Raw genomic sequence first — 13,075 nt, forward strand, 5'->3', positions numbered from 1 at the left:
GAGCAACCCCTTCAAAATAAGAAGTGAAAGGGACTCAGTGTTATCCGCTTTACACAAACCAAGTCATGATATCTCTCCTTGAGTAAATTCCTAAAAATTATTGGTGAAATTGGTAAAAGCCTCTCTGTAGTTCTGATTCCATTACCTTTTTAAGGAGCACTTCACTTTCTTCCTTCTGAAGATACTGGTTCAGATTTGGGTGCTGCGGAATGAAAGACTGCAGTTCTCCAGTACTGTGCACTAGGAAGTTACTTGTGGGTTTATATCACACTGAACACCTAATAAATCTTTTAGAATCTTCATATATTTGCCTGATTTATTGCTTCCCTGTGTCATCTATAACCAAAGATTACTGGACAATGATTAGGAAACAGAATAATTGCAGTTCTTTCCTACCCTGTACTTACTGTCACTGATTCTGATTGTAGCAGCCTCAGCACTTCTTTAGTTTTGAAAACTAACTCAAACCATTTCAAACCTGGGCAATCTTTTATAATGAGTAGACGGTTAGCAACCCCATTCAAAGAGAATACAGGACACCAAAGGTCCATTATATATCACATTTATTGGCAACGCAGTTGAAATCAACTTCAAAAAGTGGTGTCCCAGCAAGATAAACAGACAAAAATGAAATGGAAAAATACTGAGAGCATAGATATTCATGTTTTCCAGAGCAAGTCCAATGCAGTGGTTACAGTGAGCAAGAAAAATGACACTTACTGCCATAGGGTGAGCTGACAGGAGAGCTGTTTAGGAATCCAGGAGAACTGGGTACTCCAAGGTTTGACATTGGCACATTGCTATATCCATTGATGTTGCCGCCCACTGTGTTGTAGTTTGATTGTTGTGGTGAGTGGGTGGGTGCATACCCACGTGGAGAGATGCTGCTGCTGTTGTGGATATATCCTGTCCATAGAAACAGGGAAAAGGTGAGGTAAGGGGCTACGCACTGATCCCCGAAGTAGTTTTTAAATCACCGCCAAAATTAACCATCTAGTCTTGCAAACAAGATACATGTCCATGATTGTATAGATCCTCTCATGCATAAGAGCATTATATCTATTCAGAGTGTTAATAGACTGCGTAGTTCTTCTGCTGCATGCTTGTCAATTGATGCCGTACTTCAGAGGAGATTGGCTTTAATGACTGAATTGTTTCGTGTTCTTAACTAAGTATTTGTGACCAAACTTTGAAAAAAGCCCTAAGTTATCTGAATTCCCCATTCTGTTTTATTGGGACACTGCACTAAACTTCTCTGTACCTGAGGGTGATGGATGGGTCATTCCTACTAGGACATGGCTCCTGATCACTGCTGTATGAACTGTGTTGGGGGCATGTCAGGATTGGTTGTAATGTCATCCAAAAATAAATAATCTGCTGTGCTCACTGCTTTTACCCTAAAGTATAGGAAGAAGGTAGTGCTTGTTTTGTGGAACAGATTATGAGACAGTGCCTTCGGGATAGGGGGAAAGACAACAGGGAGATTGGAATAATCTGAAAATTGCATGGTACAGATTTGATAATTGGTTCTGTGTTGAGACAAACTGAGGAAAATTTAAAGAACTGTGACTACAGACATGCCATTATGAAATGCCAAGTGAATTGAGAATGAATAGGATCTAACCACAAATGATTAATGGAATCATTAGGAGAAAAATGAATCCTCTTTTATTTCATCCTGCTTTCCATTTTTTACTTGAGCATGCATCCCTTTCACAGTGACGATCACAGAGTGACAGTATCACAAACAAACAAAGGAAGTGCAAAACTATTTTTGTTGGGAGAATATTGCACTTGGAGGCACAGACCTATCAGCAGTGAATTCAGGAAACACCTGTACACACATAGAATGTCAGAAAATCCTCTTCTGCATCTGCCATCTAATACTAGACCAGCTGTTAGTTTTAAATCTGTTCTGAAGATTTGAAGGGATATGAGGTGTCTGGAGTTCAGTCACAGATCAGCCATGATCCCAGGAAATGATGGAACAGATTGGAGGGGCTAAATGGCCAATTCTTACTCCTGTGAAAAAATTGGTTTCCTCTTCTCTTTCCCTAGCTTCAATTGTAGACAAGCTAGATTCCAATAAGTATTTTTCTTTTCCTCATATTTAAATTTTTCAAGTGATCTTCAGCTGATTATGATTATTTTCCCTATCCAAAATTCAGCAGATATCATTGAAAGGATTTTAGGATCTTCCCTTACGTACTCTAGAGATCCTGATGCTTCCGAGAGCTTCCCTGTGCCTGTGCCAATGCCTCCGTGATACAAACCAACATGTGAGCTTTCTTTCTGAGGCTCAGCTATTCACCATAGCCTCTGGGAAACTTGAGCAAAACCATAATTTCCCTGGACTTCCAAGAGGGTTCCATTTACTCAATATGATGTAGCAATTTTTGATTTACCGAAGTATTTCCAGCCCCACATTGGATCCAGAGTGACTCTTTGAAGTGTGGATCATGATTATGTATATCTGCACTCCAGTTTTAACTTGGTAATATGGACACAGGGCCACTATTTTCCATATGAGCATACTAATTATTTGAAGTGCTTTGTCATGAAGTTGCTTTGCAGTCCTAATTCCAAAACCATGTTCTTGATCATGAACGGACTGAGCAGACCAATATAAGGAAGTCAGTTAGATTGGAACATAAACTATGTGTTAAATTGGTGAGATTTTAATGTTAGAATAAATTTCCTTTGACATGCTGAAGGTTGAAATAATACTGAATGATTTATGAAGTAAATTGCAGTGTGTAGGAGAGAGAAAAACTTGATGGGGGCCATTTATGTCATTTCCAGTCACTCCAGGTTAGAATGTTTAGGAACAGCCAGGCATTTTACATTTACATCTGCTTGAAGGACCTGTCAAATCTGGAATGTAACCAGCACATATTTAACCACAGGGACTTGGCTAAATAACAACACTGAAGTGATGTGAAGCCATCAGCACCAGCAGTAACTCTCTCTCCTCATCTTTATTTGATCTGCTATTGCTTGGTATCAATGGAATGCAATGCAATTAGTCTTTGAGTCAGCAAATAGATCAAGTGACAGGTTTGCAGATTTTTTTTCCAGCTTGTCTGCCATGTTAACAAGAACAAAAACTAAGTTACAAAGGAGTGAGTGAAGGCCAATACCTTTTTCCTAAGTGCTTGCACAGTTAACGGGCAACTAGAGAAGAATCTATTGGCATGTATGTGTTAAACTCATTTCTTATACAACACTGCCATTGTTCAATGACTGAACAACATCTTGCACCCAGTCCCAACATATGCAATGAAATAATATTACATGATGATTTGAGAAAACTGTAGGTGGGGAACTTTCCAATGAAGTCTTCAGTAGTGACAGTAATGATAGCTTTTACAGTTTCTTTATTGTTCCTCAGACTGACCCTGACCAAAGAATACATATAGTCATTGAAAGATTCCATAGTAAAAATACATGAGCAAAGATTATGTTTTAATTTGGTAAAACAAAAGAGGATCAGAGAACTGGACCATATTACACCCTTAAGCCATGATCAAACACTATCAGAACATTTCTTTCATGAAGATGGATCTCATTGGCCAACCCATTATTTATTGCCCATCTCAAACTACACCTTAAACTAAGAGACTTGTTAGGCCATTTCAGAAGCAATTACGAGTCAACTACATTGCTGCAGATCTGAAGTCATATGAAGACCACACCGGGAAAAGATGGCATATTTCCTTCTTGAAAAGACATGTGTGAACCTGATAGTTATTTTTACTGCAATAGATGAAGGTTTCATGGTCATTGTGATTGGGTCGAGTTTTGATTCCAAATTTATTAAATTAATTCAAATTCCATCAACTGAAATAATGGGATTTGAATCTCTATGGTCCACTTCCTCAAGGATTCTGTTCTAAATCTCCTGATCACTAGTTTTGTGATGTTACCTTTATACATGCAGATGAAGGTTGAACTTCTCTCTCTGCTCCGATTTCCTGTCCAGATCCTAAAACCCTTTGATAATCTTAAAATAACATATCAAGCTCAGTCTTGAAAATGATCAGTATTTGAGCATTGCTGGGAGATAGAATTACAAAGAATCACAACCTTACAGGTGAAGAAAGTTCTCCTTCACTCAGGCCTAAATAGCTCATGCCTTGAGACTTGCTAGATTTAGACTCTGCAGCAATAAGAACTAGTCCGTCAGCATATAATGTTATGGTGCTTTCAAAATAACCAAAACAAGATAATTTTATTTTCCGCTACTTTTTAACTTGTTGTTTTGTTTCATGCGTGAATCCCACATGAGAATGCCAACAGTGTGAATATCTGGAACTTTGCAAATTACTTGGAACCTAAAGGATGCTTTCTGAGTGACTTATGAAGCTTTTCGCACTGAAATAGTTTGGAAAGATGAAAAGCTTATATACCTGTGCTTGAGACTGTTTTGTGAGATTAAATGAAGCCATCTCACTCTCTTGCTTGAGACATTATCCCACTGCAGGATGGCTTCAGCCCAAGTGTTCCCCGGCTCTAGATTCTTGAGGATTCTTAATTTGAGATTTTAAGGGCATGCAGGGAGAAAATGATATTAGCATATTCCCACCTCCGCAGACCTGAAATGCCCATTTTATCAAGCACAACAAAGGTAACAAAAAGAAGAAAGGATCCAGTGGGAACAAATTATTCAATTATTCTGAAAGATTACCATAAAACATGTTGACGATGACTCCATGAGAGACTATCAGTATTAAGCACTTCTGCACATTGAGGTTCTTGTAATTTATGATGATGTAACTTATCACATGACTCTGATCTCAGACAGAGATAAGACGGCAGTTGAGAATGAACATGTAATTGAATATAGATGAATATAGATAAGTCTCCTGGGCCTGATGGCATTTACCCCAGGATCCTATGGGAAGCTAGGGAGGAGATAGCAGAGCCATTGGCCTGGATTTTTATGTCGTCATTGTCAACGGGAATAGTACCAGAGGACTGGAGGATAGCGAATGTGGTCCCATTGTTCAAGAAAGGGAGTAGGGATAGCCCTAGTAACTATAGGCCAGTGAGTCTGACTTCAGTGGTAGGCAAAGTCTTAGAGAGAATGGTAAGGGATAAGATTTATGAACATCTGGGTAGGAATAACGTGATCAGGGATAGCCAGCATGGTTTTGTGAAGGGCAGGTCGTGCCTCACAAACCTTATTGAGTTCTTTGAGAAGGTGACTAAGGAAGTGGATGAGGGTAAAGCAGTAGATGTTGTGTATATGGATTTTAGTAAGGCGTTCGATAAGGTTCGAGTAAAAAATGAGGTCTGCAGATGCTGGAGATCACAGCTGCAAATGTGTTGCTGGTCAAAGCACAGCAGGTTAGGCAGCATCTCAGGAATAGAGAATTCGACGTTTCGAGCATAAGCCCTTCATCAGGAATAAGAGAGAGAGAGCCAAGCCGGCTGAGATAAAAGGTAGGGAGGAGGGACTAGGGGGAGGGGCGATGGAGGTGGGATAGGTGGAAGGAGGTCAAGGTGAGGGTGATAGGCCGGAGTGGGGTGGGGGCGGAGAGGTCAGGAAGAGGATTGCAGGTTAGGAGGGCGGTGCTGAGTTGAGGGAACCGACTGAGACAAGGTGGGGGGAGGGGAAATGAGGAAGCTGGAGAAATCTGAATTCATACCTTGTGGTTGGAGGGTTCCCAGGCGGAAGATGAGGCGCTCCTCCTCCAGCCGTCGTGTAGTTGTGTTCTGCCGGTGGAGGAGTCCAAGGACCTGCATGTCCTCGGTGGAGTGGGAGGGGGAGTTAAAGTGTTGAGCCACGGGGTGATTGGGTTGGTTGGTTCGGGCGGCCCGGAGGTGTTCTCTGAAGCGTTCCGCAAGTAAGCGGCCTGTCTCACCAATATAGAGGAGGCCACATCGGGTGCAGCGGATGCAATAGATGATGTGTGTGGAGGTACAGGTGAACTTGTGGCGGATATGGAAGGATCCCTTGGGGCCTTGGAGGGAAGTGAGTGTGGAGGTGTGGGCGCAAGTTTTACATTTCCTGCGGTTGCAGGGGAAGGTGCCGGGGGTGGAGGTTGGGTTGGTGGGGGGTGTGGATCTGACAAGGGAGTCACGAAGGGAGTGGTCCTTGCGGAACGCTGATAGGGGAGGGGAGGGAAATATATCCTTGGTGGTGGGGTCCGTTTGGAGGTGGCGGAAATGGCGGCGGATAATACGTTGTATGCGCAGGTTGGTGGGGTGGTAGGTGAGAACCAGTGGGGTTCTGTCTTGGTGGCGGTTGGAGGAGCGGGGCTCAAGGGCGGAGGAGCGGGAAGTGGAGGAGATGCGGTGGAGGGCATCGTCGATCACGTCTGGGGGGAATCTGCGGTCCTTGAAGAAGGAGGCCATCTGGGTTGTGCGGTGTTGGAATTGGTCCTCCTGGGAGCAGATGCGGCGGAGACGAAGGAATTGGGAATATGGGATGGCGTTTTTACAGGGGGCAGGGTGGGAGGAGGTGTAGTCCAGGTAGCTGTGGGAGTCAGTCGGTTTATAATAGATGTCTGTGTTGAGTCGGTCGCCCGAGATAGAAATGGAAAGGTCTAGGAAGGGGAGGGAGGAGTCTGAGACAGTCCAGGTGAATTTCAGGTCGGGATGGAAGGTGTTAGTAAAGTTGATGAACTGTTCAACCTCCTCGTGGGAGCACGAGGCAGCGCCGATACAGTCATCGATGTAGCGGAGGAAAAGGTGGGGGGTGGTGCCAGTGTAGTTGCGGAAGATGGACTGTTGTAGGCTAATGCTAAAACTTCAGAGGTATGGCATTGAGGATACATTAGAGGTTTGGATTAGGAATTGGCTGGCTGGAAGGAGACAGAGGGTAGTAGTTGATGGATTATGTTCATCTTGGAGCGCAGTTACTAGCGGTGTACCACAAGGATCTGTTTTGGGACCATTGCTTTTTGTTATCTTTATAAATGATCTAGAGGAAGGACTTGAAAGCTGGGTAAGCAAGTTTGCGGATGACACGAAAGTCGGTGGAGTTGTGGATAGTGAGGAAGGAAGTGGTAGGTTACAGCGGGATATAGATAAGTTGCAGAGCTGGGCGGAAATGTGGCAAATGGAATTCAATGTAGCTAAGTGCGAAGTCGTTCACTTTGGTAGGAATAACAAGATGATGGATTACTGGGCTAATGGTAGGCTACTTGGTAGTGTGGATGAGCAGAGGGATCTTGGTGTCTATGTACACAGATCTCTGAAAGTTGCCACCCAGGTAAATAGTGCTGTGAGGAAGGCATATGGTGTACTGGGCTTTATTGGCAGAGGAATTGAGTTCCGGAGTCCTGAGGTCATGTTGCAGTTGTATAAGACTCTGGTGAGGCCTCATCTGGAGTATTGTGTGCAGTTTTGGTCGCCATACTATAGGAAGGATGTGGAAGCTTTAGAACGAGTGCAGAGGAGGTTTACCAGGATGTTGCCTGGAATGGTAGGAAGATCGTATGAGGAAAGGCTGAGGCACTTGGGGCTGTTCTCATTGGAGAAGAGAAGGTTTAGGGGAGATCTGATAGAAGTGTATAAGATGATTAGGGGTTTAGATAGGGTAGATACTAAGAACCTTTTACCGCTAATGGAGTCAGGTGTTACTAGGGGACATAGCTTTAAATTAAGGGGTGGTAGGTATAGGACAGATGTTAGGGGTAGATTCTTCACACAGCGGGTTGTGAGTTCATGGAATGCCCTGCCCGTATCAGTGGTGAACTCTCCTTCTTTATGTTCATTTAAGCGGGCATTGGATAGGCATTTGGAAGTTATTGGGCTAGTATAGGTTAGGTAGGACTCGGTCGGCGCAACATCGAGGGCCGAAGGGCCTGTACTGCGCTGTATCCTTCTATGTTCTATGTTCTATGTAAAGAGACACTATACTGGAGAAGTGTGTTTCATTACCTAGTCAGCACAGTTGTAACTAAATTAAGGTTACAGGATACATGGAGTTGAAGAACCTCACTTCGTGAGAAGGTGCAGACAGCCTCAGGGATAGTATGGGTAAGTGGCATTGAAATGCCCATCAGCCATGATTGAATGGCAGAGTGAATGCGATGGGCTGAATGGCCTTACTTCCACTCCTATTTCTTATGGTCTTACAGCACTATCAACAACCTGAGATAATCCAGACCAGTATTTCAATGTACAGGTTGCAGAATTGGCTTAAAGTACAAAATAAAGCATCTGCCACACCATCACTTTGATAAAGCCAAAGCTCATATCAGTTAGAGACAATACTCAGTTTTTGTAACTGAGCAGAGTAGAATGAAAACAAGTTGTGAATGCCTGCCCTGTACCTGAATGTTTCAGCTTACCTTGGCTGTTGCCCTGTGTGGACTCTGAGATACTGACTCCCAGTTGACTACCATAGGAGTTCATTCGCATCATGCTGCTGTGGCTGGGAGTATTAGAAAGTGTCGGAAGCTGGCTGGGGGTCCGAGGCACACTGTACAGAGCTTCTGCAATGTCAGCTGCTCGCTTGAGAATTATTTCCTATGGAACATAAGAAATCTTAAGAAATGGAAAAGGTTTTTAAGCCTGAATCATGACATTGTACCAGACTTTAATTCTTTGTTTCCTGACATAAAAATTACAGACTTTTTTTGTTACATCCTCGGTATTCTTTTGTCCAACAGTTATGAGGCTCTTAAAGTCCAAAGTACATTACCTCATTTCTTGCCATTGTGCTGACATTGTGAACCTTAGCTCTTCACCTCAACTGTTAATTAATGTATTGCCAATTTATGACATTTTTGAGCCTTACCTTCTGATCACGTCCCTCTTTGCCTCCTTCTCCCGAAATGCACATAATTATGTTTGAGCCATGTATGCTTTCAACAGAACACTGGCTCCTGAACTTTAAATCCAGGCTTCCTTTCTCTTCACTTCGCCAATGGCATTAAAACTAATTGTGGTCCTCATTCTAACCTGAAACCCAACCCTGCCAGCCATGCCAATGAACTTAGTACATTTTGTGATTGAACCTGGGGCCTCCTTGGTCAGAATGGCTCAGGACCAATTAGGCACAATTGATCACTTTAGAGAAGTCAGATTTTTGTTTCTCTTCCAGTTCTTGTGTTGCTGATGTAAAAAGAGAGTCACATATTGAAATTTGTTCGCAACTCTAACCAGTCAGGCTGTGAAGATGTATAACTCAGATCTTGGAGGCAACAATCCCAACATTGTCATGCATTAGTCATCAGATATAGATGATCTTCTTGAACTTCCTTGAAGATCCCCATTTAGATCCAACAATGGAGACAAGAACAGTGTTTCTTTCGCACCCAATTTATACGTTAAGAACATATGGCATTTATAAATGTAATACAGAAATTGATAACATTTCTGTCACTTTCCGACCAGGAAACTCCAATCTTCCTTAGTTGACCCATTTTAAGTTTTCAGTGCACACACAATTGAAATGTAGCATGATATTAAAACATGAGATGCAGATGAACATTAAAATCCTGTATCAGTTCCAACATCAGAAATGAATCTATTACGAGAATATAGACAAAAGCTACTGAAGTAAACAATCCAAACAGTCTTAAATTGAAAAGGTAAACAGAAATTGCCTGCATCTATCTTCTTTCTTTCTTCCTTCCAACTTTTAAATTTTACTTTTACTTCTTCCAATGTTTTTCTTTCCTGGAGCTTTAAAATATTTAATCTGTTTTCACCATTTCATTTTCCCAACTGTTGAAATATAAGAACTTTAGGAAATTGCAATTGAATTAGATTGCAGTATGAAGAATAGCTCCAAGGATGAGATATTTAGCTGGGAACAGCACTGAAATCACCCCTATGACCATCTTTGGCAGCTCTGCTGGCAACATGCAGGAAGGAAAGGCCAGTAAGACAGACAAATAAGTTTGTTGCTGACAACAGATGTAACCACAATAAATAACAACGAATCTGTATTCCACTTTCAACAGAGAACACTTTGAACTGAACTATAGCTCAGTAGGTTTAATTATTCCTTTATCGGTCCTTCACTCCTCCAATAAAACAGTTTGGCAATGAATCAGTAATCTATTTTCAAACATGTTTGCACTGTTTGTGGTTTGCAGTGTAATTCCTTTTGTCAGTTTCAAGTTTCTCTGTAGAATTGCTGATGGATTATTGAGGAAATGCACACTATAAGTGATTCAAAGCCGATAATTTATAGGATTACAAATTGACTTGTTTAAATCTAGAGATTTATTAAAGACACAGGATGAAATCTTGTCGAGGCAGCAAGGGCTCGTCAGCCAGCTGGTTGAGCAGCGAGAGACTTGCAAAGCTTCCTCCATGGAAGGCCGACTAAAACTAATGTCTGTCAGGTATTAGCAAGACTAATGGCATGTTTTGTCTGGAATTAAGATCCCAGGGACAGAAGTCTGCACAATGAATACGGCCAACCAATCAGAGGCCGGGTGGCTCTCTCCATTGGGAGCATCATTTGCACGTTCTCCCCGTGTCTGCGTGGGTTTCCTCCGGGTGCTCCGGTTTCCTCCCACAGTCCAAAGATGTGCGGGTCAGATGAATTGGCCATGCTAAATTGCCCGTAGTGTTAGGTAAGGGGTAAATGTCGGGGTATGGGTGGGTTGCGCTTCGGCGGGTCAGTGTGGACTTGTTGGGCCGAAGGGCCTGTTTCCACACTGTAAGTAATCTAATCTAATCATCACAGAAGAGTCCATCGGTACTCTGTATCTTCTCCTCCTCCCACCCCAAGATGACACAGGACGAAGCAGTAAGTCTGTGATTTGTGATGAGGAGGGTTTTGTGGGAGGGGCATCATAGGGAATATGAAGTGAGGTGAATGATATGAGGGATTCAGAAGCAAGGACAGGAATAGGCCCTTGCCATATGCCCAGTATCTGGCTCAGGCACTGATTGCCTTTGATTGAGGGACTCCCACCCCACCCCACCCCAGCTGACAAGTTGGTGACAAGAGTTGTTGAGCATGCCACATGCCACACCCCAGCTTGCACTTGGATTAATCCCAGTGCCATGGAATGAGGCCGTTTTGTGGCCTTGAATTGGCAGAGATTCAGAAATGTTCAGAATAGGTTTTTCCTGATTTTGGCTTAATTCTGGTGGAGGTGAGAAGGTGATGGCTGTGTCCCTCTTTTGTATAATTTATGGAGTTATCCTTTACAGTTAATTAAAGTGCCTCAATGTGACAGATTGGATGGTGTTCTTCAGAAGTACTAGAGAGATCACCTTTCATTTCCATATTTGCTCTCAGATAAGCAACTTAAGAGATAATTAAGTGTGGCAATGGTTTAGTCCATGGTTCTTTCTGGACTTGGAATCCAGAAACCCAATCAAATGTTTGGATGTCATGTGTTTAAACCTCTCCATGGTAGATGGTGAAATTTGAATTTAGTTAAAAAGCTTCTGAAATCTGAAAAAGGCAACCATGTAACCACAAATGAATGTCTTAAATTCACATCTCATCTCTGATGTCCTTCAAGGAAGGAAATCTGCAACCTTTAACTGTTCTTGCTTACATCTGGCTGCAGAACCACAACGATGTGGTTGACTCTTAAATGCCCTCTGGGCAACTAAAGATGGGTAATATATGTTGGTTTAGCCAGCAATGCTATATCCAATGAATAAATAAATATTAACCATAATAAAGAAATAAAACCTCTTCTGCAAATCAATATGGTTTTTGACAGGGAAATATCTCCTTCACAATGTCAACAATTGAGGAATTTTTTTACCAAAAGTTATAATTTTTGTGTTTACTCAGAGCAATTTCCAGTAGCGTCATCCAATTTAGAAAAAAAAAATTGTGAAGTGCTGTTTCTAAAAAAGAAAGATAAATCAAGATAAATAAAAGGAAAAAATACAAATAAATCAAGTTGTTAATGTTGTTGTTACCAGATGCCTTCTTGGAGTCTTGATGTAAGATTGGCTGCTGCAACAATGTTACTGACAGAAGGCCAATAAAACCAACAGAACAAAAAAATGCTACTCAGATAGGATCTTGTCATGCTTGGGTGTAATATTAACTGGGATATGCAGATTCTTGAAAAGCAAATGGATTGTTGACAAATTTTCATCTTATCATATATAATATTTCATCTTATGACTCAAAAGTAGCCTATTTAGCAATATATTTTTTAAAAAATAATTTTCATTGGATCAAATATTATGTACATATACATAAAAGAGAGAAGGACCGACTATATTTGATTGACTGCTCTTTCGTGTGAAGGGAGTTGTCACTAGCATTCTGCTGTACCTGATTATTTGGTGGTCCTCCGTATAATGCCTCAACAAGATCCGCTGCTCTTTTCAGTAACATCTCCTGTGGGAAATAAACAGTCAATTACTCTGTTATACAAACTCATGAAAGGATCACAGGTCTTAAGTTAAGCCACAAAGTGTCTCAGAACTACAAGGCACGTGGTAAATTGACTCCTGTTACACCGTGCCAATACATCTCTGAAATGTTAGATAGAGCATCTGGCCTTCACTCCAGTTGCTGTTGCTCTCTTGATTCTGGCCTGCATTCAGCACAGGAAGAGAGGAAAATTTTTCAATTCATTCACTGCAGGTTAGAAAATAAGTTGCTTGTGTTCAAGCCTTATTCTCACCTGCACAAACTGCAAATTGCAGGGAAAAGCTGACACATACCATTGCTTGTTAACTCTCTTACCTTTGAAAGACAGATGCAGAAAGTCAAAGAATAGCAATCTATAATCTGTGGGCTACCTTCCTGATGACACAAAAATAGCACACAAGAAATGCAGCAAAAAGGCTGCCAATTGAGCTTGCCTAACCAGAAGGGTTTTGTGAAACAGAATCGTAAATGTTGCTGCACAGAAGGCTAGTTTGCTTGCATACCTGTGTTGCTGCTGCTGGTGCTAAAGCTACTCACTTTATCCCATTTATTGTTCTTCATCCTTTAATCTGATACATGGAGTGCTTACTGAATTTTTGTGTTGAAAGTTGCGGTTGACAACTTCAGCAGTCACTTTGGACAGTGCATTCCCTATTCTCATCATTCCATTCGTGAAAAAGTTCAGACATTTTCCTTTTATGGCTCATATTATCACAGTGGTATGTAGCCCAATGTCACTGATCCACAAAG

General features: G+C 41.8%; 1 protein-coding gene across 5 annotated transcripts in view; it reads right to left on the bottom strand.

Annotated features, from left to right (window-relative positions):
- Positions 1 to 13,075, bottom strand: part of LOC132837019 (transcription factor COE2) — a 268,330-nt gene that overhangs the window by 22,633 nt on the left and 232,622 nt on the right. For all 5 annotated transcript variants that reach the window (XM_060856660.1, XM_060856659.1, XM_060856662.1 and 2 more), the window contains 3 exons: positions 12,224 to 12,289; positions 8,304 to 8,481; positions 721 to 906 (listed from right to left, as the gene is read on the bottom strand). In XM_060856660.1, coding sequence (XP_060712643.1) covers positions 721 to 906; positions 8,304 to 8,481; positions 12,224 to 12,289 — 430 coding nt within the window. The remainder of the gene's footprint in view (positions 1 to 720; positions 907 to 8,303; positions 8,482 to 12,223; positions 12,290 to 13,075) is intronic.

This window comes from Hemiscyllium ocellatum, chromosome 48, assembly GCF_020745735.1.
Source record: "Hemiscyllium ocellatum isolate sHemOce1 chromosome 48, sHemOce1.pat.X.cur, whole genome shotgun sequence".
In the NCBI taxonomy this organism is placed as follows: Eukaryota; Metazoa; Chordata; class Chondrichthyes; order Orectolobiformes; family Hemiscylliidae; genus Hemiscyllium; species Hemiscyllium ocellatum.